This window comes from Ranitomeya imitator, chromosome 5 (genome assembly GCF_032444005.1).
Source record: "Ranitomeya imitator isolate aRanImi1 chromosome 5, aRanImi1.pri, whole genome shotgun sequence".
In the NCBI taxonomy this organism is placed as follows: Eukaryota; Metazoa; Chordata; class Amphibia; order Anura; family Dendrobatidae; genus Ranitomeya; species Ranitomeya imitator.
The window spans coordinates 160,326,049-160,352,875 of record NC_091286.1 but is presented as its reverse complement, the minus strand read 5'-3'; the positions used below and the strand labels follow the sequence as shown (position 1 = coordinate 160,352,875).

The window sequence follows — 26,827 nt, the reverse complement described above, 5'->3', positions numbered from 1 at the left end:
TTGCAGCGATAGATGACTTTGTGGAACTTTCTCCCATCTCTCTACTGCATCTCTAGAGCTCAACCACAGTGATCTTAGGGTTCTTATTTACCTCTCTCACCAAGGCTGGACGACCAGATCTAGGAAGACTTCTGGGTGGTCCCAAACTTCTTCCATTTAAGGATTATGGAGGCCACTGTGCTCTTAGGAACCTTGAGTACTGCAAAAATTCTGTTGTAACCTTGGCCAGATCTGTGCCTTGCCACAATTCTGTCTCTGAGCTCCTTGGCCAGTTCCTTTGACCTCATGATTCTCATTTGGTCTGACATGCGCTGTGAGGTCTTATATAGACAGGTGTGTGCCTTTCCAAATCAAGTCCTATCAGTTTAATTAAACACAGCTGGATTCCAATCAAGGAGTAGAACCATCTCAAGGAGAATCTCAAGGGAATGGACAGCATGTGACTTAAATATGAGTGTCTAAGCAAAGGGTCTGACTATTTATGACCATGTGATATTTCAGTTTTTCTTTTTTAAATTTGCAAAAATTACTACATTTCTCTTTTTTCAGTCAAGATGGGGTGCAGAGTGCACATTAATGTGAAAAAATGAGCTTTTTTGAATTTACCAAATGGCTGCAATGAAACAGAGTGAAAAATGTAAAGGGGTCTGAATACTTTCCGTTCCCACTGTAGTAATGATGCACAGCCTATCAGAAGAAAAAAATAATAATAATAATATTATTATGCCGTATAACATGAACAGGATTCCAAATACTAAACATGATTGTATAAAATGCAAAAATGGACCCACACCAGAATGTATCGCTATCACTGCAATGACAACATAACAGTGATACAGGCACATTCTAGTCTGTGTCCATTTTTGCACTTAAATAAAGTGGCAGACTTTTGGGAAGATCTCTGTCCCACCCATAGATCTTAACAGTTCATCTACATATTAAGATAAAAGTGGAATCAGGAATAAGACATCAGGACTCGGATATGTAGGCATAATTTGATTCATCTTTCTATGACCTGCATGCCCATATAGACTAGCTTAGGAGAGTTGACATTTCTGTCATATTTCCTGAAACATTTCATCTTCCAACATTACTTTATAACACTTCTAGTCTTAAGAACATTTTTTTGTAAGTCACAATCCTTATAACATTTCACGAAGGCTTTTAAATAATAGTTTGAAAATGTTATGCCAGGCTCTATTTTAGATAAGCTGTGCTGGCCAAGTGTTATTCTCGTTTGTACAATCTGCCAAGTTTTCAACATTTAAAAAAAAAAAAAAAAAAAAAAAAAAAAGGATAATGGCCCTGCTTGCAAGTAGAGAATTGAGAATTTAAAGTCTAAACTGACCCCCCTCAACTCCAAAAGTATTAAATAGTGCCAGATCCATACCTTCACGTCTGTCATTTCTAAGGATTCGCACCTTCTCAATCTTCCCAAGCAAAGCCCCATCTTCAGCTTATGAATAAGTCAGAAAAATATAAAATAAATATTGCACAAAATAGAATCTTTAAAATAAAGGCTATACTTTTTAAATAAATGTTCATATTTAAATTTAGAGGATAGTGGTGTGAGTTGTGAGTCTATAAAAGACAATAACCTATTTTCTAGCCATTGGTCAAGGTCAGCACTAACAGATGTCAGAAAAGACAGTTACAAGTTCCATCTTTAAAACGGAATCTGTCACCACATTTGACCTATCTAAATTACTAATATGGGCATACAGGCTATAGACTGCTGAAAAAGTCATAACCTGTGTGTCTCATATCAGATGCCTTATTGTTAAGAAATCATCTTTTCTCTCTTTATATAAATAACCTCTTCCAGGTTCTGGGATGATAGTGCCTGGAGAGAACTCTGTCCCCAAAAATTAGTTTACATGAAGGTTGTGCGCCCACATTGCGTTTTTTTCTGCGTTTCTGCCGCATTTTTGCTGCAACGGAAAAGCATAAAAATGCTTAAACACCACATTCCCATGTAATCCTGTGGGATTGCGCAGTTGCTGTGCCCATGCTGCGGATTTTCCCACTGCAGAATCGCATAGTGGTAAAATCCGCAGCATGTTCATTATTTCTGCGGAATCGCAGTGATTTCGCCGACATAGGATTGCATTGAACGCTCACTTTACACATGTCGCTATGCCCACCATGCGTAAAGTGAGCGCTTCATGTACGGATGGTACCCAGGTCTGGAGGAGAGGAGACTCTCCCCAGGCCCTTGGGAACCATATTTCTGTAAAAAAAAAAGTATTATATTAAAAAATAGGGATATACTTACCTTCCGACGGCCCCCGAAGTCCTCCCGACTCTCAGGGATGACATGACGTCACATGACGTCACAAAGGTCCTTCGCGCAAAGCATTCCTGGGAATGGAATGTACCGGGAGCGCCGCTGAGATCGGGGGCCGTCGGAAGGTCAGAATAACCATATTTTTTATTTTTTTTTATTATTTTCAACATTCTATGTTTTACTATTGAAGCTGCATAGGCAGTATCAATAGTAAAATGTTGGTCACCCTTGTCAAGCACTATGCATGGGTGACCAACCTGTCAATCACTTTTCCAAGTGATGCTTCAAATCGCTTGTAAAGCGCAAGCATTCTGCAAGCTAAAAACACTTTTTGGAAGGAAAATGCATGCGAATTCCACATGTGTTTTACCCGCGGCAGGAAGTTGCAGAAATGCTGCGGACATTTCCACAGCATTTCTGCAACGTGGGCACATAGCCAAAGGGGTAGTTAAGAGTGCGAGACAAGTAACTAACACAGAACAGGAGAAATGGCATTTGCCTTTTTGTGAACACATTTTCTCCAGGTTTTGCATTCTGCTGTATTGCAACAATTTTGCAGCCCTGTCTGCCTGTGAGCTGGAAGCAGATGTATCAGTTATAACCACACACAACTCTGCAGAGAGCGGCCAATACATGTCTCACACTGGTAATCCCCTTCATGTAAAATAAGCTCTGGAGGCAGAGTTAGGCTAGGTTCACATTGCGTTAATGAGTTAACGCTAACGGACTGCGTTGCACGGCGAAAATGTCGCAATCAACGCCGTGCAACGTGTCCGTTAGCGCACCTATTGACAGCAATGTGATTTTTTGATGTAGCGCATCGCTAGCGCATGCCATTTTCGGCACGCGCTAGCGATGTGCCGTCCTTTTGTGATGGACCTCGGACGCTGCTTGCGGGGACACCAAACGCGGACCCTAAACAAACATTGCGTTAGCGCAATCCGCTAGCGCTATGCGCTTAACGGATTGCCCTAACGCAATGTGAACCTAGCCTTATATTCCTGACAACATTCTCCCCAGAGAAGTCATTTACATAAAGTGATAAAAAATGATTTCTCAGCACCATTGCATCTGATATGAGACACACACACAGGACTGTTTCCAGCGGTTTATAGCCTGCATGCCCATATTAATAGTTTAGATAATTCAAATGTGGTGACAGATTCCCTGTAAGGCTACTTTCACACATCAGGTTTTCAGTGTCAGTCTACATCCGGCAAATGTTGGAAAAACTGGATCCGGCGCAGATTGTGAAAAACTGATGCGGCGGATCCATTTTTTTGACGGATCTGGCTAGCCTATCTAGATTATTGGATAAAAAAAAAATTTGGAGCATGCTCCGTTTAAAAAACCAGATCATGCCGCGGGATCCGCCTTTTTCCGGATCCGGCACCTTCCGGCTCCCATAGGCTTCCATTCTAGCAAACAGCCGGAACTTCAGGCTTTTTCGCCAGAGACAAAAAATGATGCTATGGATGTTTTTTCAAGAAACCGGAAGAACCAGATTTGACGGATCCGGCGAAAACTGGACGAAACGCAGTGTCATCCGGTGCAATCTGGCACTAATACAAGTCTATGGGAAAAAACCTGATCCGGCGGCAGTATTCGCCTGATCCGTTTTTTTGAAAATTAGCCGGATATAGCCTGACACTGGAAACCTAATTGTGTGAAAGTAGCCTTAGATTACCTATGCAGTGAGATAAACGTCCATCAATCGGCCTATACCATGGTTTCCAAACGCTGTCCTAAGGGCCCCAACACATCATATCTGCAGGATGAGAGAACCTGTGTAAATTTTATAATAATTCCATCACCTGAGCAATACTAAGGACATCCTGAAAACATGACGTGTTGGGGGCCATGAGGACTGAGGTTTGGGAAACACTGTCCTATACCATCCAACAGATCTTATACAGGATAGCCCCTCGCTCTCAGTACTCCAGATATTAGGTCTCCATAGTACGGCACTGCTCTGTACAGATCAACCTTCACTAGTTCTTCACTTGTAGGAGTAAACAGACCTCCTCCTGCCCAAAGACTGTGCTCCACTGCACGGATTCCTACATTCTGTTTTTTGAAGGTTTGTGGACTGGTATTTTGCATTATTTAACCAATAACCACACTGGCGCTGCACATATACAGTGGGGCAAAAAAGTATTTAGTCAGTCAGCAATAGTGCAAGTTCCACCACTTAAAAAGATGAGAGGCGTCTGTAATTTACATCATAGGTAGACCTCAACTATGGGAGACAAACTGAGAAAAAAAAATCCAGAAAAATCACATTGTCTGTTTTTTTAACATTTTATTTGCATATTATGGTAGAAAATAAGTATTTGGTCAGAAACAAAAGTTCATCTCAATACTTTGCAATATATCCTTTGTTGGCAATGACAGAGGTCAAACGTTTTCTGTAAGTCTTCACATAGTTGCCACACACTGTTGTTGGTATGTTGGCCCATTCCTCCATGCAGATCTCCTCTAGAGCAGTGATGTTTTTGGCTTTTCGCTTGGCAACACGGACTTTCAACTCCCTCCAAAGGTTTTCTATAGGGTTGAGATCTGGAGACTGGCTAGGCCACTCCAGGACCTTGAAATGCTTCTTACGAAGCCACTCCTTCGTTGCCCTGGCGGTGTGCTTTGGATCATTGTCATGTTGAAAGACCCAGCCACGTTTCATCTTCAATGCCCTTGCTGATGGAAGAAGGTTTGCACTCAAAATCTCACGATACATGGCCCCATTCATTCTTTCATGTACCCGGATCAGTCGTCCTGGCCCCTTTGCAGAGAAACAGCCCCAAAGCATGATGTTTCCACCACCATGCTTTACAGTAGGTATGGTGTTTGATGGATGCAACTCCGTATTCTTTTTCCTCCAAACACGACAAGTTGTGTTTCTACCAAACAGTTCCAGTTTGGTTTCATCAGACCATAGGACAATCTCCCAAAACTCCTCTGGATCATCCAAATGCTCTCTAGCAAACTTCAGACGGGCCCAGACATGTACTGGCTTAAGCAGTGGGACACGTCTGGCACTGCAGGATCTGAGTCCATGGTGGCGTAGTGTGTTACTTATGGTAGGCCTTGTTACATTGGTCCCAGCTCTCTGCAGTTCATTCACTAGGTCCCCCCGCGTGGTTCTGGGATTTTTGCTCACCGATTTTGTGATCATTCTGACCCCACGGGGTGGGATTTTGCGTGGAGCCCCAGATCGAGGGAGATTATCAGTGGTCTTGTATGTCTTCCATTTTCTAATTATTGCTCCCACTGTTGATTTTTTTCACTCCAAGCTGGTTGGCTATTGCAGATTCAGTCTTCCCAGCCTGGTGCAGGGCTACAATTTTGTTTCTGGTGTCCTTTGACAACTCTTTGGTATTCACCATAGTGGAGTTTGGAGTCAGACTGTTTGAGGGTGTGCACAGGTGTCTTTTTATACTGATAAGTTTAAACAGGTGCCATTACTACAGGTAATGAGTGGAGGAAAGAGGAGACTCTAAAAGAAGAAGTTACAGGTCTGTGAGAGCCAGAAATCTTGATTGCTTGTTTCTGACCAAATACTTATTTTCCACCATAATATGCAAATAAAATGTTAAAAAAACAGACAATGTGATTTTCTGGATTTTTTTTTCTCAGTTTGTCTCCCATAGTTGAGGTCTACCTATGATGTAAATTACAGACGCCTCTCATCTTTTTAAGTGGTGGAACTTGCACTATTGCTGACTGACTAAATACTTTTTTGCCCCACTGTATAAAGAGAAGAGGGGATACAAGAAAGCAGCTGGTATTTAGACAGAAGTTGTGCTGACCTCTGTCAATGAATTGAACACAAATAATCAGCTTTAAAAATACCGCGCTATAGAGTATGTATATATATATATATATATATATATATATATATATATATATATATATATATATATATATATATATATATATATATATATATAACATACACATACATGTGTCTTCCACTACAGAGAAGCCATACGAACACAGGATGCCGCTATTTGCAAACAAAGATTTGGTGGGTATCCACTATAGAGGGGGCTGCAGTCAGAAAATAGCAGGATATATAAACCTTCCTTATAAGCGTTCAATAGTAGGAGGTTTTAATAGTTAACAGCCTGGTGCATGTATAGTCTAATGTGCATACCTTAATGTTGCCGCATCAAGATGCCCTGCGCTTCCTGGGGGAAGTGACTCCGGTTGGTATAATCCCTGTGCCGCTCTTGAACTGGAGTGTGCAGAGGGGAGGGAGTGTCGCGGCGTGCAGAGCCAGAGGCGCCCCGGCCGGTAGCGTCCCTGGTTACACGAGGAAGGTAGGAAGATGGCCGATATACTCAGCCGCTCAACCTGAAAGTAACGCCACTTTACTACGGAAACACAAAGGAGTCAGATACAACCAACGCGTTTCGAGGTGGGACGCACCTCTTCGTCAGGGTTACGGCCCCTCTGTGTGTAGCCGCTTATATCACCAGCGGCTTGGCTAACTACCTCCGCCCCTCTGCATTAACCCTCTACATACCAAATGATCCCATAAGCTCAGCAATGGCCGTGCATCAGAGGTGTGATGCCTATATTATAACGGACACCACATACATTACTTTTTACAAACAAGAATTTTTATTTAAATAATTTTAAAAATGATATTAAAAGAGGAAAATATAAATAACCGTAAAAGCTCACTTGAATTAGATTAAGATTAATAAATAATGGAACCTAAAACCGGTTATTCCTAAATGAGCCGGCATTAAGCAGAATACAATACTGCTATAGCATATAAAACGCGATACAAAGAATGAATGAATAAAAAAATAAATAAATAAAAGGGAGTGAAGCGTGGGATAAAAGCCCAACGATACAATGCCTATATTTATATCCGCACATCCATGGGCATGGATTTAGATGTGCGTGGCAGAGATCTACACTATTGAATACCACTAAACAGCATATAGCTCTAGTTCATGGTTGAGGCCTTTAGAGGCCAAACTGTCCAACATAAAAATCCATTCAGATTCCCTCCTAGACATCTGTTTAATAAAATCACACCCCCCCCCCCCCCCCCCCAATTCTGATGAACTAGCTGAATACCGCAAAAACGGATGTCTTTGAGAGACTGTTTGTGTTTTTCTTTAAAATGACATGAGAGGGGGTGTCCCATAAAACCCTTTGAAATATTCCTGCAATGTTCCTTTAGGCGTATACTCAGATGCCGTATGGTGCGGCCCACTTAAAGTTTTTTACACGAACACTGTATGATATAGATTACCCCCTTTGAGTTGCAAGATATGTTATCTCTGATGGTAAACATTTTCGTTGCGTCCATATTCGAAAAAGTTGATTGTTTCACTTTCTTGAAAGTAGTATGCACACAGGCAAAGCATGTCCCACAGGGTGAAAACCCAGTTTTTGATTTGGCCGTAATGGTGGAATCATAAGGTTTTTTCATATTGGTCATTTTGGTTGTTGGGGCTAGGAGATGACCCAATGACTGGGTTTTCCTATATATAAACCTGGGGATAGTTGGCAAAAGGTCCCCTATTATTTTATCTTGTCTTGAAACTGACCAGTGTTTCTGTATAATATTCACAAATTTCTTATGATTTGCATGAAATTGCGTAATAAATGGTAATTTTAGAATCTGTTCCTGCAGGTTCCCATTGTTATTACCACTTTTTTTGCTATTATTTATATTGTTGTTTTTTGTACTACAATTTTTCAATAAAGACTCCCGTGGTAAAAGGGCCACCTGGCACTGTGCCCTTTCCAACACAAAATAGTTATGCTGCAGTATGAACTTTATACAGTCCAAAATGTATTGGATTTGTGTAGAGGTATAAATGCCCAAGGCGCCTAAAAAGTGTCCCGCTGCCTCGCAGCCCTTTTCCTGGTTAATAACCGTATACAAGGATTTTATGTCCAAAGTCCCTAGTATATATCCATCATTCCACTGAATTCCCTCCAAAACTTCCAATGTATGTCCTGTATCCTTTAGATACGCCGGAATGAGTTGCATACATTTTTGTAAATGTATATCGACGTACCGCGACAGGTTGGCAGTTAAATTATTAATTCCCGATATGATTGGCCTACCGGGCGGACATGTTTGGTCCTTGTGTAGTTTCGGAATGTGGTAGAACACTGCTTTACTGTGATTCTTGTTCAAAATATAAGTGTGTTCTTTTTTTTATTAAGGATCCCTAAAGATTTGCCCTTGTTGGCTAATATATTTAACTTATTAATATAGTAGGTGGTTGGGTCATGGTTTAATTTCTTGTGTGTGATTTGGTCACTGAGGAGTCTTATAGACTCCTGATGATACATGGAGTGGTCTAAGATGACAATACCCCCACCCTTGTCAGCTGGTCTTACAATAATATTATGCTTAGTCTGCAAATCTTTAATTGCTTGTCTTTCTTGTACGTTCAAGTTTTGTGGTACCTCTACACAAATCTAATACATTTTGGACTGTATAAAGTTCATACTGCAGCATAACTATTTTGTGTATGAAGGACAGCATTACCTTCAAACATGGGGGACCGCCATGGGGACGCGGTTTGCGCCAAGTTACGCAAATGTATATGTAGCCAAATGGGAGGAGTCTCATATCTCACCAGAAGGCAGGCTGTACCCGGGCCTAGTCATATAGCGTCGCTTTATAGACGACGTCCTCTTCATTTGGGACGGTTCCCAAACTGACCTGAACAGATTTATTGCAGATCTTAACATCAACCAGTACGGTCTGGAATTTACCCCAAATATTAGCAAAACCAATATTAATTTTTTGGATTTAAACATTTATGTGGAAAAAAAACGGCTATACACCAAATGTCATCGTAAGGAGGTAGATTCAAACAGTTTCATCCATATTACCAGCTGCCACTTACCGGTGTGGCTAGCCAACATACCAAAAAGTCAATTCACCAGGATCAGAAGGAAATGTTCCAACATGGTGGACTACAATAAGGAAGCGGACCATCTAACACAGCAATTTATGGACAAGGGCTACCCGAGACCCCTATTAGAAAGGGCACAGTGCCAGGTGGCCCTTTTACCACGGGAGTCTTTATTGAAAAATTGTAGTACAAAAAACAACAATATAAATAATAGCAAAAAAAGTGGTAATAACAATGGGAACCTGCAGGAACAGATTCTAAAATTACCATTTATTACGCAATTTCATGCAAATCATAAGAAATTTGTGAATATTACACAGAAACACTGGTCAGTTTCAAGACAAGATAAAATAATAGGGGACCTTTTGCCAACTATCCCCAGGTTTATATATAGGAAAACCCAGTCATTGGGTCATCTCCTAGCCCCAACAACCAAAATGACCAATATGAAAAAACCTTATGATTCCACCATTACGGCCAAATCAAAAACTGGGTTTTCACCCTGTGGGACATGCTTTGCCTGTGTGCATACTACTTTCAAGAAAGTGAAACAATCAACTTTTTCGAATATGGACGCAACGAAAATGTTTACCATCAGAGATAACATATCTTGCAACTCAAAGGGGGTAATCTATATCATACAGTGTTCGTGTAAAAAACTTTAAGTGGGCCGCACCATACGGCATCTGAGTATACGCCTAAAGGAACATTGCAGGAATATTTCAAAGGGTTTTATGGGACACCCCCTCTCACGTCATTTTAAAGAAAAACACAAACAGTCTCTCAAAGACATCCGTTTTTGCGGTATTCAGCTAGTTCATCAGAATTGGGGGGGGGGGGGGGGAGGGGGGGGGATTTTATTAAACAGATGTCTAGGAGGGAATCTGAATGGATTTTTATGTTGGACAGTTTGGCCTCTAAAGGCCTCAACCATGAACTAGAGTTATATGCTGTTTAGTGGTATTCAATAGTGTAGATCTCTGCCACGCACATCTAAATCCATGCCCATGGATGTGCGGATATAAATATAGGCATTGTATCGTTGGGCTTTTATCCCACGCTTCACTCCCTTTTATTTATTTATTTTTTTATTCATTCATTCTTTGTATCGCGTTTTATATGCTATAGCAGTATTGTATTCTGCTTAATGCCGGCTCATTTAGGAATAACCGGTTTTAGGTTCCATTATTTATTAATCTTAATCTAATTCAAGTGAGCTTTTACGGTTATTTATATTTTCCTCTCTTTTAATATCATTTTTAAAATTATTTAAATAAAAATTCTTGTTTTTAAAAAGTAATGTATGTGATGTCCGTTATAATATAGGCATCACACCTCTGATGCACGGCCATTGCTGAGCTTATGGGATCATTTGGTATGTAGAGGGTTAATGCAGAGGGGCGGAGGTAGTTAGCCAAGCCGCTGGTGATATAAGCGGCTACACACGGAGGGGCCGTAACCCTGACGAAGAGGTGCGTCCCACCTCGAAACGCGTTGGTTGTATCTGACTCCTTTGTGTCTCCGTAGTAAAGTGGCGTTACTTTCAGGTTGAGCGGCTGAGTATATCGGCCATCTTCCTACCTTACTCGTGTAACCAGGGACGCTATCGGCCGGGGCGCCTCTGGCTCTGCACGCCGCGACACTCCCTCCCCTCTGCACACTCCAGTTCAAGAGCGGCACAGGGATTATACCAACCGGAGTCACTTCCCCCAGGAAGCGCAGGGCATCTTGATGCGGCAACATTAAGGTATGCACATTAGACTATACATGCACCAGGCTGTTAACTATTAAAACCTCCTACTATTGAACGCTTATAAGGAAGGTTTATATATCCTGCTATTTTCTGACTGCAGCCCCCTCTATAGTGGATACCCACCAAATCTTTGTTTGCAAATAGCGGCATCCTGTGTTCGTATGGCTTCTCTGTAGTGGAAGACACATGTATGTGTATGTTTATATATATATGCATACTCTATAGCGCGGTATTTTTAAAGCTGATTATTGGTATTTTGCATGTTAGTTTTATGTATGCATGATGCTGTAATATGCAGTTCAACAACCACTGCAGATTTATCCAGAATTCTACCCAAGGGTTAAAGGTTCTCTGTAGCAGGCAAATTCCAGCATTTATTGGTTTACAAGGCTTAACAGATCATTTGGTTCCTACAGAACAAGACAACGTGACAGTTAAGTATTAAACAAAACTCTGGGCATTTAGAGTGGTAGCTGGCATCAGCGCCTCCGTGCGAAGAAACAAGCGAGTGATGAGGTCAGCGCCCTCTATATTACATACATTGGTTATACGCATCAATTTTCATTTTTTGCATTTTCATTGTTCTCTCCCCTCTTTCCAAGAGCCGTAACTTTACTTTTCAGTCGACATGGCTGTCTGAGGGCTTGTTTTTGAACGAGTTGTAGTTTTGAACAACACCATTCATTTTACTAAATAATGTACTGAAAAATGAGAAAAAAAAATCCAAATGTAGCGAAATAAAAAAAAAAAAAAAAAAAAAAAAGTCGGAATAGTTTAGGTATTTTTACAGTGTTCATTGTACGGTATAAAAAAACTGGCAACAGCACTTTCCAGGTCACGACGAATACGCAGATGCCAAACTTGCTTTTTACTAACTTGTGCATAGGTGAATAAAAAAATGCGGAAATTTGAAAACAGAAAAAAAAAAAGTTTGTCCTCATGTCTGAGAAATGATTCAAATTTTTGTACTTCATTTTTTTAAGTCCCATTACCAAACTTGAATCTGCTGTTTTATTGCATTATATAGAGAATGATGATAGTTGGGCTTTATAGGGGGTGAAGAATGGCAGCCATTGGGGACTTCTATAGGCCTGTGGCGGCCATGACAACCCATTGCACCCTGCAATTGCAATTCCTCATTTAAATACTGCCGTCAGTGACTCCCAGTGAAATGTAAATGAATAAACAGCAGTGATCTGAGCAAGCTCCTGTCGCTGATGTTACAGGCAAATACCGGCTGTGTAATGTAATCAGTATCTGCCTAGTATGATGAGGGAACAGCTACTGAGCCAACTCTATACAGGACGCGCAGAAGGACATACTATTGAATCCAATGTCAAGAAAGGGTTAATAAACCTGGAGACTTACCACTGTCACTGTAATCATCAACTAGTATAATTTCTTTAACGAGGTGAACAGGACTCTTTTTTAATACACTAAAAAAAGGAAACAAAAAAGAAAAGTTCAGTTAACAAAATCAAGGAACAGAAAAATGATAGAAACACTGGTGGGTGAAAAGCAGAGAGTTCAGCCCTAGTCTGCCAGCAGCATGCCCAAATTCCTATAGGCCTCTCTGTCTTCCTGTTTAGTCACAGGTGCCAAAGAAAAATACAAAATCTGAAAGGGAACTGATCTACCACACATCGGACACCATGGATTAAATATGCCAAATAATTATTTTCCAGTACGTATGCCAGACCTAGCATGCCACTCTCCACTAGCACACTTACCCCTTAGATGCCAGATTCTGTGATTGAGGCATCTAACTGAACCTACATGGAATAAATTAAACTAAATACTTTTTGAAAATCCCTGAGCTTCCCTGATTCTGCCGCTTTTGTTAGTTTTGCGATGCATCGCTCCATGGCAGAGATATTCGCGTTTGCTGCTTGTGGGGAGCAATACTTGAAATCTCCGCTTGCGGCCAACTAGGCATTTTCCTCAGTGCTCTCTGGCACCCCCTTCTTGGCGCTACCAATCACAGCTCAGCAGCTGATTTAACAGTCTAAGACGCTGCCAATCGCCAGTGTCTTGGAGGGAGGGCTGAAGCATGCACCCACAGAAAAGACTCTGAAGAAATGGAACGCTCAATGGGGCTACAAGCAGGGATTTCACATATTGCAATCCAAAACTAACACATATTGAACTGATAATGGTGCATTGTGTTCATATTGCCAGGAAGCGTCTGCAGCGTGGGAACAGATATTTCAATATGGCAGGAGTTTGGCTCTGTCCACTTTCCCCAACTAGGACAAAGGTAGCACAAAGTATTGTGTAGCATAGTAAAAATACACTTGGTGTTTTAGGTTATGTTTAGATTGGGCAGAAAGGCTGTACATTTTGCGTAAGGATTTGAAGGCAGAAAGTTGCGGCAAAGCGGATCACAACAAAATACTGAGCTGAAATTCACTTGATGCGGATTTTAAATATGCAGCTTCACAGATGGAAACACAGTTAAAAGGGAATGTGCCTCATTTTTATTTTTGTAATAATTATTGAACATTATTTCTAATTTTCGTTTGCGGAGGTGCAAGTGTCTAAGCATAATACTTATACACTGTGAATTCAGCAGCTGCAAGTCATCGGAGCCTGCCTCTCCTGTGAAGTGGGCATGCCCCCTTGGCTGTCCGGTGCAGGGAAGGAGGGGGACAAGCACCATATTATTGTAGCCCAGAGCAAGGTTCCGAGCTACAAACCCCCAGTCATGGCTCTCGTGGTGTTCAGCAGTGACAGGAAGCGGCGAGCACAGGCTGGCAGCCTGGCATTGTATGGCTCGCGTTCGTTATTTTCACTGCCGCAGGCCTGTTCTCACTGGACTACACACAGGACTTCTTCCAGCGGCGAGGACAAGTCAGTAGCCTGATATTAGCAGTACAATGTCAGTGTGCCCGGCCTATGCTCACTGCCACCTACCTATGCCACTGCCAATGAAATCATGCTGCTGTGCTCTGATCACTGTACGGTGTCATTCACATGTCTATAAAGTAGAAGAGATAACAGCAGTGAAGCCTCACTCAGACGTCCCTGCATCACAGACATCTGACTGAGCAGGGCCAAGTACCCAACGCCAGCATGTGTACACACAAGCTGAGAAAATCAATGTTTATTCCAAAAGTGGTAAAAACAACTTCATTAGTGTGTATTCAATAAAGAGGGCGACTGCTCTATTAGACATGGAAGGTATTACATGTTTTCAACCTTTCAACTCTGGTTCTTAGTGATAACTTTTGTTATGGTTCAAAGGTTTGAAACGTGTAAGGAGTTCCATGTATAACAAACCTTTTGCTTAACGGTGCATTATAATCACTAGATCTTGGAATAAAACCAAGTTCCACAATTGGATGTGATTAAAACTAATGTTCCTGTGCTGAGATAATCTTATACATGTGTCCCTGCTGTGTACTGTGTAATGGCTGTGTCTAACCGTACAGGGACATGGGCTGATCATACCACAGCTCCTGGGCGGGGGAGGACATAGGAGAGTACACAGAAATTACAGCATGGGGTCACAGCTGATTCTTCCCTGCCTGTTTTTAATCAATGTTTTACCTCACAAAAGAATTACTTGTGATCCCCTACTGTAATGTCTGTATCCTCTTTTGCCTCCTCCCCGCCCAGGAGATGTGGTATGATAAGACCATGTCCCTACACAGTCAGACACGGCCATTACACAGCACACAGCAGGGGCACATGTCTTAGATTACCTCAGCACAGAAACAATTTTTTAACCCCTTCACAACACTGGGATTTTCCGTATTTGTGTTTTCGTTTTTTTCCTTCTTCTTCCCAGAGCCATAACCATTTTACTTTTCCAGTCAATATTGTTTTTTGTGGGACAAGTTGTAGTTTGGAACTACACCATTGATTTTACCATATTGTGTACAGGAAAATGAGAAAAAAAATTAAGGGCGGTGAAATTGAAAAAAAAAAGTGCAGTTCCACAATTGTTTTTTGCGTTGTTTTTTTTTTACCATGTTCACCAAATGCTAAAACTGACCTGCCATTATGATTCTCCAGGTCATTATGAGTTCACAGATACCAAAAACCATATATAGGTTCTTTTTGCGTCATTTTCCGAGACCTGTAGCGTCCCCATTAAGCCATGCTACATGTAGCAGAATCTATAAATGCTAGGCGGCCACTTGGTGGGGCTGATAGAGCAGCAATGACAACAACAGTGGTCTCCTGCAGACCCCGGGTTGTTACACCAACCCATCGGCATGCCGCTATCATGTGACAGGTGCGCTGATGGGCGGTATCAGTGAAGCGCTTCCAGCGCAGCCATGTAAATGCCGCTGTCTGAGACTGACAGTGGCATTTAACATGTTAACAGCCATGGGCTGATCGCGATTCCACCACCGGCTGTTAAGGACACATGTCAGCTGATGAAGTCAGCTGTCATGTGCCAGAAACATGCAGGCTCAGCGCCGGAGCTCGCATGTTGATTAAAATTAACTTTGTTTGTGAGAAAACCCCTTTAATCTTTTTATGGAATATACAATGAAGAACAGGTTAGTTATGGAATAAACAATGATTTTATCTCCTCCCGTGTGTTGGATCCCCTGCTATTCCAAGTGCCCTGTGCACCGGGTTTCCTTTAATACTGGATGATCGGAGAGGGAGCTGAATAATACGGATCTTCCTGTTTGATTTCTTATCAGCTGAGAAATGTATGTAATCCCATCCCGTGATACAAAATCCTGAGAAGTGTATCTAACCTCCTCATGTGTGACAGTCCATGTATTTATTCCAATCATTTGTGATCGTGTCTGATAAGCTGTGTATCTAATCCTATCATGTGTGACACAGTGTGTGTATCTAACACTATTTACAGCAGTCAAAATGTGTGCTCGTAGATTTTATGGAAAATTTTAGCGGCCACTCTCCCTAGTGTTCATAAAAAAAAAACATTTTATACCATTAAAATTGTAAATATTAAAAACACGTTATAGTTCTTCAATTGTTGCAAAAAGACACACGGCTCTGACGGATACAGACTTTTTCCAGCACAGAGCACCAATACATCGATCTTAAGGTACCGTTACACTGAACGACTTACCAACGATCACGACCAGCGATACAACCTGGCCATGATCGTTGGTAAGTCGTTGTGTGGTCGCTGGGGAGCTGTCACACAGACCGCTCTCTCCAGCGACCAACGATCAGGGGAAAGACTTCGGCATCGTTGAAACTGTCTTCAACGATGCCGAAGTCCCCGGGTAACCAGGGTAAATATCGGGTTACCAGTAATCCGATATTTACCCTGGTTGCCATTGTAAAAGTTAAAAAAAAACACACTACATACTCACATTCCGATGTCTGTCACGTCCCCCCGGCGTTCACTGTGTCAGCGCCGGCCGGCCGTCAAGCAGAGCACAGCGGTGATGTCACCGCTGTGCTCTGCTTGACGGCCGGCCGGCGCTGACACAGTCAGTGCAGGAATCTGACGCCGGGGGACGTGACAGACATCGGAATGTGAGTATGTATTTTTTTTTTTTTTTTTTACTTTTACAATGGCAACCAGGGTAAACATCGGGTTACTAAGCGCGGCCCTGCGCTTAGTAACCCGATATTTACCCTGTGTGAAGGATTACCCCTTCCTCCCACGTCACCAATCCGTGACGTCACTACACAGGCACAGCTCTCCGGCGCCCCCTTTGTCTCTCAGGCCAGTAAAGGGACTGCACCTAGAGCAAATGGCCGCCGGGGAGACTGCCCTGTTACCCACCCTGGGTATTCTAAGATTCGCAATCAGAGTAAAAGGATCAGCCCAAAATTAATTTATGATTTAATTGCCTTAAGGGCGCACTAGATAATTACAAGAAATATACAATCACAATATATCAAGAGTTACAGTCAGAGTACAATATAACAACAATAATACAAGGCTTAAAGGTATAAAGCTGGAGGTCAATTTACCAGGTCGAAGGTCGCTTGTGGAAGCCGGGGGGCATAGCATTCCGCAGGTCCAAAAACTTAGTTGCCGGGCAGCCCCCAGACAGCATGTGCTTGCTCCCCTCTGGCTGGCATACCCTGTTCCTTAAGATGTCATCATCATCATCTTCTTCTGTGGAGTGAGTCCCTCCCAGTGACCTCAGCGTCTTCTTATGCCTGACTGAGCCCCCCTGCCTGCAGCTGGGTGGGCTTAGCAATCTCCACCCCCTCTGTCTCCCTGCAAGATTTATTCCAATATCTAATAAATGGGATAACTTCTCTCAGGATGATCGGATCAGCACACGGGCAGTACCAGCGCCTGTGGTTTGTTCTGCCGGTCGTACTGGGATCAAACCTGGACCCATTCGGTCCCTGTGGGAGGCTGATCCCTATATCTCGGGTTTCAGACCTTCCACCGTCACGGGAGTCACACTGTTGGATGCACAATTTCTTTAGGGTAAGGAGAATATTTTTTATGAGCCTGTACCTCGGACGATGCGTCCATAATTCACAATTCCATGTTGGGGACGGTTCGGCTGGGCTGCCATAATAGATGTGTATCCAGTGGCCACTTGGCATGCGTGTTTTAATTAAGTCCCCAAGCATTTCCAAGCCCCCTGCTGGCGTGGTTTCCTCAGTGAGCTTTTAAAATACCGTCTACAGTTTACACTGAGCTCAGCCCGTTAGCATACTAATAGGAACTCTATTCATTAGCAAAGGTGGGGGGCCAGGAGAACTCCTGTGTCCAGGAGACAAAATGGAGTCACGCCAATCTGATAGCATGCCTGTTCCAAGATGGCGGCTGTTCCCTCATCACACCTCCCTGCTTTAGAGGGCGCTAGGGGGCATCACATTCCTGTGTTCCCCCATGCGCCCTTCCACACCTTCTCCGTGCCGGGGCAACCCATCAGCATTACCATGGTCTCTGCCACTTTCTCCCTGAGCCTGTCCCTGCCTCCTCCTCTCTGAGGCTGACTCTGTCCCTCCTCTCTCTCTCTCTGAGGCTGTCTCTGCCTCTCCCCTCTTTCTGAGGCTGTCTCTGCCTCCTTCCCTGTCTCTCTCTGAGGCTGTCTCTGCCCCCTCCTCTCTCTGAGGCTGACTCTGTCTCCCCCCCCTGTCTCTCTCTGAGGCTGTCTCAGCCTCCTCTCTCTCTCTGAGGCTGTCCCTGCCTCCCCCTCTGTCTCTCTCCGAGGCTGTCTCCGCCCCCTCCTCTCTCTGAGGCTGTCTCTGCCCCCTCCTCCTTCTTTCTCTGAGGCTGTCTCTGCCCCCTCCTCTCTCTCTCTGAGGCTGTCTCTGCCCCCTCCTCCTTCTCTCTCTGAGGCTGTCCCTGCCTCCTCCTTTCTCTCTCTGAGGCTGTCTCTGCCCCCTCCTCCGTCTTTCTCTGAGGCTGTCTCTGCCCCCTCCTCTCTCTCTCTGAGGCTGCCTCCGCCTCCTCCGCTGTCTCTCTCTGAGGCTGTCTCGGCCTCCTCCTCTCTCTCTCTGAGGCTGTCTCCGCCCCCTCCTCCTTCTTTCTCTGAGGCTGTCTCTGCCCCCTCCTCTCTCTCTCTGAGGCTGCCTCCGCCTCCTCCGCTGTCTCTCTCTGAGGCTGTCTCGGCCTCCTCCTCTCTCTCTCTCTGAGGCTGTCTCTGCCCCCTCCTCCTCTTCCGGAGGCTGTCTCTGCCTCCTCCCCTCTCTTCCTGAGGCTGTCTCCGCCTCCTCCTCTGTCTCGCTCTGAGGCTGTCTCCGCCCCCTCCTCTCTCTCTCTGAGGCTGTCTCTGCCCCCTCCTCCTTCTTTCTCTGAGGCTGTTTCTGCCCCCTCCTCTCTCTCTCTGAGGCTGTCTCTGCCTCCTCCTCCCTCTCTCTCTGAGGCTGTCTCTGCCCCCTCCCCTCTCTCTCTGAGGCTGCCTCTGCCCCCTCCTCCTTCTCTCTCTCTCTCAGAGGCTGCCTCTAACTGTCGGTCCCTGGGCCACGCCTCCGGTGAACCCTGCTGGACCGTTACCCGGTACAGCCGTCCCTGGTCCCAGACCACCTGCTCGCGGTCTGACTCCCCGGGAGGCTGTGCCGCCTGCTCCTTAAGAGCTTTCAGGCTAGCGTCAGCTTCCAGCGCTTCCTGACATCCCTGACTCGATGTGGCGAGAATGGACAACACCGCCACATCCACCGTCAGCTCCCCGGGATCTGTCTCCTGGCCGCTGTCTGACTCGGCAGCCACTTGGTCAGAGAGGGGGAAGCCGTCGGACCTCTGCAAGGCTCCTTGGACTCCGGCGCTCCCATTCCTGGTGACAGCGGCCACGACCACTGTGTCCATGGGTAGCGCCTGCTTCCCCCCGGCTCCTGACCAAGTCGCCGGGTCAGGCAGACTTCCCGGCCCTCCTGACATCCCGGGTGTGGGGAACTCCCGCCCTGGGGTCTTACCTGGTGGCTCCTCTCCCGGGACGCCTCCTCTCCCCATGGCCTGTTCCTCTTCCTGCAGGGGCCCTAGACTCAGCAGGCTGGATTCACCTAGGGGCCCTACACTGCCCATAGCAGCCCCTCCCTCCACCTCTGAGCTCTCCCCTACAGTCTCCTCACCTGTCCTCCCCGTGAGCCCCGTGTGTGTGGTGTCAGTGCATGGAGTACCCTCAGGTTTCACTCCCTCCCCCACTGTTGGAGGCACATTCAACACATCAACATTCACAGTAGAGACATGACATTCTTGGGGAGCCGAACTTGGGGGTTCAGTGGCCACATACTGAGACACTAGCCGCCCCAAATCGGTCCCAAGTAATACATTAGCAGGAATATTCGACGTTACTCCCACCTCCCGCATTCCCATCCCGGCGCCCCAGTCCAAAAACACCTTTGCGACAGGCAGCGCCGGTTCCACGCCTCCAATTCCGGAGACGGAAAGGGTTTTCCCCGGTACCAAGTCTTGAGGGGACACCACCTCAGGACGTACTAGGGTTCGTTCAGCGCCTGTGTCCCGCAGTCCCATGACCGCTGAGCGGCCGATAGTGACGGGTTGGTAATTGTCCAGGGACCTCCCACCACCCCCTCCCACACATAAAACAGTGGACGGTTTCGGGGACATGGATGGGGCCTTAAGACGCTGGGGACATGCTGTCTTGAAGTGCCCCAGCTGGTTGCAGTGATGACAACGTCTGGGTTCTGCGCCTGGCCTGGAGAGGGCAGCAGGGGGGTACACCCCTTGCACTCTGGGGGCTGGGGAAACAGGGGCAGGATTGGGCTTACCCCCTCTCCAGGTGCTGCTGGCAGGCTTCTTCGGCTCAGGCGCCCTGTTATTGGCATACTCATCTGCCAGGGCGGCTGTAGCAGAAGCCCCGTTCGGTTTCCGGTCACGGAGGAACTGCTGGAGGTCCTCTGGGCAGTTCCACAAGAACTGCTCCATGACGAACAGTTCCTGGACCTCCTGGCGGGTGGTGAGCGCTAGACCCGAGGTCCAGTGCTCTGCAGCTCTCAGCAACGCCCGCATGTGGTCGGTCCAGGTGTCCTTTGGGCCCCGCTGCAGGCTCCGGAACTTCTTGCGGTAAGACTCTGGGGTGAGGTTGTAGTGCTGGATCAGGGCCCGCTTGATGCTGCTGTAGTCCTGCTCCGCCCCGGCAGGTAAGTCCCCCAAAACTTCCAGGGACTTACCCCTCAAACGGGGGGTCAGGTATCTTGCCCACTGATCCGGGGCCAGATGGTGTTGAAGGCAGGTCCTTTCAAAGGCCAGCAAGAAGGAATCCAGGTCTCCATCCTTCTCAAGCAGAGGGAAGTCCTCGGCCCGGACTTTGGAAACCCTGGACTCTGGCGGTGCTGGGGCGTCCAGCGGGAGCCCGCGTTGAGCCATCTCCAGTCGGTGCTGGCGCTCCGCTGCTCTCTCTGCCGCTGCTTGCTCCGCTGCCCGCTCAGCAGCTCTCTCTGCCCGCTCCGCTGCCTCACGGCGTTCTGCACGCTCGGCCTCCGCTGCTTTCTCTGCAGCTGCCATGAGTCTCATATAGGCGTCTTCATTACCCGCCTCGAGACGTGCTACTGCCGCTGCAACAAGGGCCGCTGATGTGGACAGGCTGGGGCGGGTAGGTGGTGGGTAGTCCCTTGCCGGGCTAAGCACGGGTGGCTGGCTCCTTGGGGAGTCTGGGCTGAGCTCCCCCTCGCCTGGAACAGTACCGTCCACCACCACCTCCTCATAGGCCATAGCACTGGCCTGCGCCCTCACTGCACTCCTGGTGCCCTCCGCCATCTTTGGAACCTCTGGTTACTGACACAGCTGTACCCCTGACCTTGCACACAACTTATTATATCTACACTCTGACCGTCTAGTGCTGGGCTGACCTTAAGACCCCAGCAGTGAAAGTTACCACTGGTAGTCTTTAGTGTCTGGGAGTAGGGGTCCCACGCACACTATTACTCTGATCCCACGTACGCTGCCACCACTGTGAAGGATTACCCCTTCCTCCCACGTCACCAATCCGTGACGTCACTACACAGGCACAGCTCTCCGGCGCCCCCTTTGTCTCTCAGGCCAGTAAAGGGACTGCACCTAGAGCAAATGGCCGCCGGGGAGACTGCCCTGTTACCCACCCTGGGTATTCTAAGATTCGCAATCAGAGTAAAAGGATCAGCCCAAAATTAATTTATGATTTAATTGCCTTAAGGGCGCACTAGATAATTACAAGAAATATACAATCACAATATATCAAGAGTTACAGTCAGAGTACAATATAACAACAATAATACAAGGCTTAAAGGTATAAAGCTGGAGGTCAATTTACCAGGTCGAAGGTCGCTTGTGGAAGCCGGGGGGCATAGCATTCCGCAGGTCCAAAAACTTAGTTGCCGGGCAGCCCCCAGAAAGCATGTGCTTGCTCCCCTCTGGCTGGCATACCCTGTTCCTTAAGATGTCATCATCATCATCTTCTTCTGTGGAGTGAGTCCCTCCCAGTGACCTCAGCGTCTTCTTATGCCTGACTGAGCCCCCCTGCCTGCAGCTGGGTGGGCTTAGCAATCTCCACCCCCTCTGTCTCCCTGCAAGATTTATTCCAATATCTAATAAATGGGATAACTTCTCTCAGGATGATCGGATCAGCACACGGGCAGTACCAGCGCCTGTGGTTTGTTCTGCCGGTCGTACTGGGATCAAACCTGGACCCATTCGGTCCCTGTGGGAGGCTGATCCCTATATCTCGGGTTTCAGACCTTCCACCGTCACGGGAGTCACACTGTTGGATGCACAATTTCTTTAGGGTAAGGAGAATATTTTTTATGAGCCTGTACCTCGGACGATGCGTCCATAATTCACAATTCCATGTTGGGGACGGTTCGGCTGGGCTGCCATAATAGATGTGTATCCAGTGGCCACTTGGCATGCGTGTTTTAATTAAGTCCCCAAGCATTTCCAAGCCCCCTGCTGGCGTGGTTTCCTCAGTGAGCTTTTAAAATACCGTCTACAGTTTACACTGAGCTCAGCCCGTTAGCATACTAATAGGAACTCTATTCATTAGCAAAGGTGGGGGGCCAGGAGAACTCCTGTGTCCAGGAGACAAATTGGAGTCACGCCAATCTGATAGCATGCCTGTTCCAAGATGGCGGCTGTTCCCTCATCACACCCTGGTTACCAGTGAACACATCGCTGGATCGGCGTCACACATGCCGATTCAGCGATGACAGCGGGTGATCAGCGACCAAAAAAAAAGGTCCTGATCATTCCCAGCGACCAACGATCTCCCAGCAGGGGCCTGATCGTTGGTCGCTGTCACACATAACGATTTCGTTAACGATATCGTTGCTACGTCACAAAAAGCAACGATATCGTTAACGAAATCGTTATGTGTGAAGGTACCTTTATTGTTGTGTTTTATTGGAGATTTAATTGCTCGTCAGTTTAAGGTACACAAATCAATGTTTCCAGAGGAAGACATGCAGGCTGGATCTCATGTGTACATAAACCCTACATTAGCATTTCTGTCCTGCACCTGCTAGGGGCACCTGTGTCTTTGTTCCTCAGCAGCGGGCATCCCTAATACATAACCCTGCAGACAAGCTGGAGACTGGCCTTCTGGAACATTCTTTTGCAAAGGTTTAGAGGGGGGGGATGTGAAATGAAACTAGGCACTCAACTTGTACGTGAAAGCGGTTTTATTTACCAGCAACAAAAAAACGTTTCGTTCGTTAATCTGACCTTCATCAGTGGTGGACACCGTGTCTCGTCACATCACAATCCAGCGGTTACCGGTCACATGCCCGGTCTCTTCTCATAACAGGGAAAACATAGCCCTTCGCTCACAGGAGCGTACACTCACTATAAACAACACTATCTATACGTAACTGATGAAGGTCAGATTAACGACCGAAACTTTTTTGTTGCTGGTAAATAAAACCGCTTTCACGTACAAGTTGAGTGCCAGGTTTCATTTCATATTACTAAGGTGTTGGAACCTACCTGGGCACCACACTCCACAAGCTGTGCACACGTTTATCTATTTAATTAGAAGGGGGATGTGTGAAAACTTCTGCCCATCCAGGGGGCTGATTGCAGGAGAAGGAGCATAAGTATGATTAATTGATGCAGTGACATTGAAGAGCGAGGATCTGTTGCGGAGGTCCTGGTGCCCATGTATAGACGGCCTATGGGGATTGGAGATAGGTTGCCGTCTTTAACTGGTTACACGTTCTACAGTCATGGGTTCTGTTTGGATTTGAGGAACTATTCTAAGGACTATTGTTGCCAGATGGCGCTAGATACGAGGGGCGATCCAAAAGTAATGATAATCGGTTATTTCTATTGCACACAGAAATTAAAATAAAATGTTTTCTTCTCTCTTGGGTACCACTAGTCCAGGAAAAAAAAATTACTTAAATAGACCACGATTCCCGGGAGCTACATTCATTTGAATATGAACTGCCGAGGAGTGAACATCAAAATGGAAAAAAACGAGCTCAGAGCTGTCATCAAATACCTTTGCTTGAAAAAAATGACTACCAAAGACATACACAGCGACTTGGTGGAAACATTGGGGGACTCTTCTCCCCCATATTCCACAGTTGCACGCTGGGCCAAGGAATTTAAGCTTGGAAGAACATCGACGGAAAATGAACATCGTGAAGGACGCTCATCCACGTCCCTCAATGAAGAAAACGTGAAAAAAGTTGAAGAAGTTGTATTGGCAGATTGAAGAGTGACTATCAGGCATGTAGCTGAGGTCCCAGGGATCTCATATGGCAGTATTCAAAGAATCCTTGCAAAAGAATTGCATATGAGAAAGGTCTCCGCGCGTTGGGTGCCAAAAATGTTAACCGACGAACAAAAGAAGAAACGAGTTGACATTTCAATAGCAAATCTCGAAAAGTTCCAAGCAGACAAGGAAAATTTTTTGTCACGTTTTTTGACCATGGACGAGACCTGGATCCACCACTTTGATCCCGAAACTAAACAACAATCGATGACGTGGAAACGAGCCGACGAACTGACGCCGAAGAAATTCAAAGTGTCAAGCTCAGCAGGGAAGGTTATGGCGTCCGTTTTTTGGGACGATGAAGGAGTTATTATGGTGGACTATTTGGAGAAGGGAGCCACTATTACGGGCTCCTACTACGCAGAACAAATAAGAAGATTGTGGGAGGCCATCAAGGAGAAAAGGCGCGGCAAACTGCGGGCTGGAGTGTTGTTCCACCAAGATAACGCGCCGGCTCACAAAGCTGCTGTTGCCATGGCTACCATTCAAGAAGCGGGCTTTGAACTGGTGGACCACCCCCCCTATTCACAAGATCTAGCCCCCAGTGACTTCTTTCTCTTTCCTCGGCTCAAGGAACACCTCCGGGGCAAGAAATTTGACGACAATAGTGACGTGATAACCGCTGTTGGGGATTTTTTTGAGGGTCAAGATCAAGAATTTTTTTCGAAGGGAATTCTAAGTTTAGAAAAGAGATGGACTAAATGTATAGACTTGTTAGGAGACTATGTAGAAAAATAAATTTATTTTTTGACTATATTCATTGTGTTTAGTATTGATTATCATTACTTTTGGATCGCCCCTCGTACATGTGCAACGGTTGTGGAATCAGTCTTCTGGAGGAGCCAAGGATTGTGACTACAGACTATACTTGCGGGAGATACAAAAGCTATGGGTCAACCAAAAGTTGACAGTGGGTATCGCCTGGTGTGATGAGGGAGCAGCCGCCATCTTGGATATGGGGCATAATGATGGCCTCTTATTGGTGATGGATTGGTGACGTGGGAGAAACCAGTTTCCTTCACACCTGGTATAGGGGGCAGTGGAAATACCACCCCCTAAGTTGGGATCTTGAGGACTGGGGGGCATTACATTGTGGCCATTGGCCATCTATGCTGGGACTGCTGTATGACCATGGTCGTATGGAATAAAAAATAGCTGCTCCGCTAACCTGCCTAGGTGATTATTACAACCCACAACCTCAGATCTTCACAACAACACATCCCTTTTAACTCTATACAGGACACAGGATACGGGCTGTAAAATGGGCTCAATTTTCAGACCCTTGAGACAGCTCTTTACATGGATATGCCAAAGCCTAAGCACTGATATGGAATGTCATGGTGTTTTGCTTAGATGAGAAGGCTAGCGTTCTGTACATTTTTTAGTTAGCGGTCAGACTGTTACTACTTTTGCGTGTGAGGAGCGTGGGTTGTTGCCATAAATCGAATCCATGGTGTTGGCTTTTAAATCCTTTGCGCACCAAAACTTTAATCCAAAAGGTGGAGATCTCAAGAGCAAAGTGATCTCCCAAGTTGTCAAACTTATGCATATGCTTATGTGAACACACTGACCTGATTACTGTGCGGAGTAACGCAGACCGGGCCTCATTATGAAACGTTATGACAACGCTGGTTGATGGAAGTTCAGTCTTCCAATGTTTCCTACGACATCTTACAGTGAAAAAAACAATGCATTATTCCAGTTACATAGCTTCTCAAAGGCAGATGAAGAAAATGTCATTAAATAGTATCAGTCACAAGGTTTCATAATACAAACTGTGTGGATTGTTAAATATACATCTTAGAACTTATGAAGCTGGTATATTTACTTTCAAAATATATATAATCCTGATATTAACCCTTTTCAAAGAACTGCCTTATATGTGCTACAGATGTCAGGAGTGCATATATCCAGCAGAGAGAAAACTCCAGACGTGGCATATGATGGCCATGTTATACAGCCAATAAAAGCAACGAGCTCCAATCACTGCTGTGAATCATTTAATTGCTAATGTAATTGCCAATTACAGTGACATTTACCAAGCTCTGTTTTGCTGTTTCAAAACAATCTGTGATTTATCAGCAAGAGATTATCACTACAGGACAACTGATCTCCTGCATACTAGTCATACCATGTCTGAGAACGAATTAGCAGCCACCTGTCACTACACAATGTACACAGAAAGATGCGGTGTTGTGAGGTTATATACAGCCCCACAACTGAGCTCTGCTAGATCAGCAGCAGAGAAAACTGTGACTATCACAACTGCTGCACCCAGTAAACTAAGTGATACACCGCTAGAATCAGGGTCTCTGTCCCCAAATCATGCTGCTGTCAGATTACGTGCTGGCAGATTCCCTTTAAACTGAGTGATCTGGGGCACCTGTCACCTAGTACTGATGGGTTTGGCATCCAATAATGTGGTGCCTAAAGTCACCTAACCAAGCAGCCAATCGCAGGCCGCAGAGATCTGGTGGCGGTTATAAAGGTGAAGCTTCTACTTCCTGCTCCTGCACAGATGACGAAGCACTGGATCCAAGGGGTGCCAATGGGTAAATATTACTGCGCATGTTATTTTGTCCACATCAAGTTCCTTGGACAAGGTTTTCTTTAGCCCAACATCGGCCAAAATTGCACTTCATACTGCAATACTGAATTACGGTATTTCATGTAGTACAAGAGAGTGCAGTCAAGTCCTCAAGAGAAACTAAAGAAACAGAAAAAATTAAAAACAATTTTGATCACCTCACTTTTCTCAATTCAAAAATAC

General features: G+C 45.5%; 1 protein-coding gene across 1 annotated transcript in view; it reads right to left on the bottom strand.

Annotated features, from left to right (window-relative positions):
- GALNT2 (polypeptide N-acetylgalactosaminyltransferase 2) overlaps positions 1-26,827 on the bottom strand; it is a 156,571-nt gene that overhangs the window by 92,979 nt on the left and 36,765 nt on the right. Inside the window, exons 4-6 of the mRNA XM_069769270.1 lie at positions 25,629-25,727; positions 12,302-12,369; positions 1,391-1,456 (exon numbers count right to left, since the gene is read on the bottom strand). Of these exons, the coding sequence (XP_069625371.1) occupies positions 1,391-1,456; positions 12,302-12,369; positions 25,629-25,727 (233 nt within the window). The remainder of the gene's footprint in view (positions 1-1,390; positions 1,457-12,301; positions 12,370-25,628; positions 25,728-26,827) is intronic.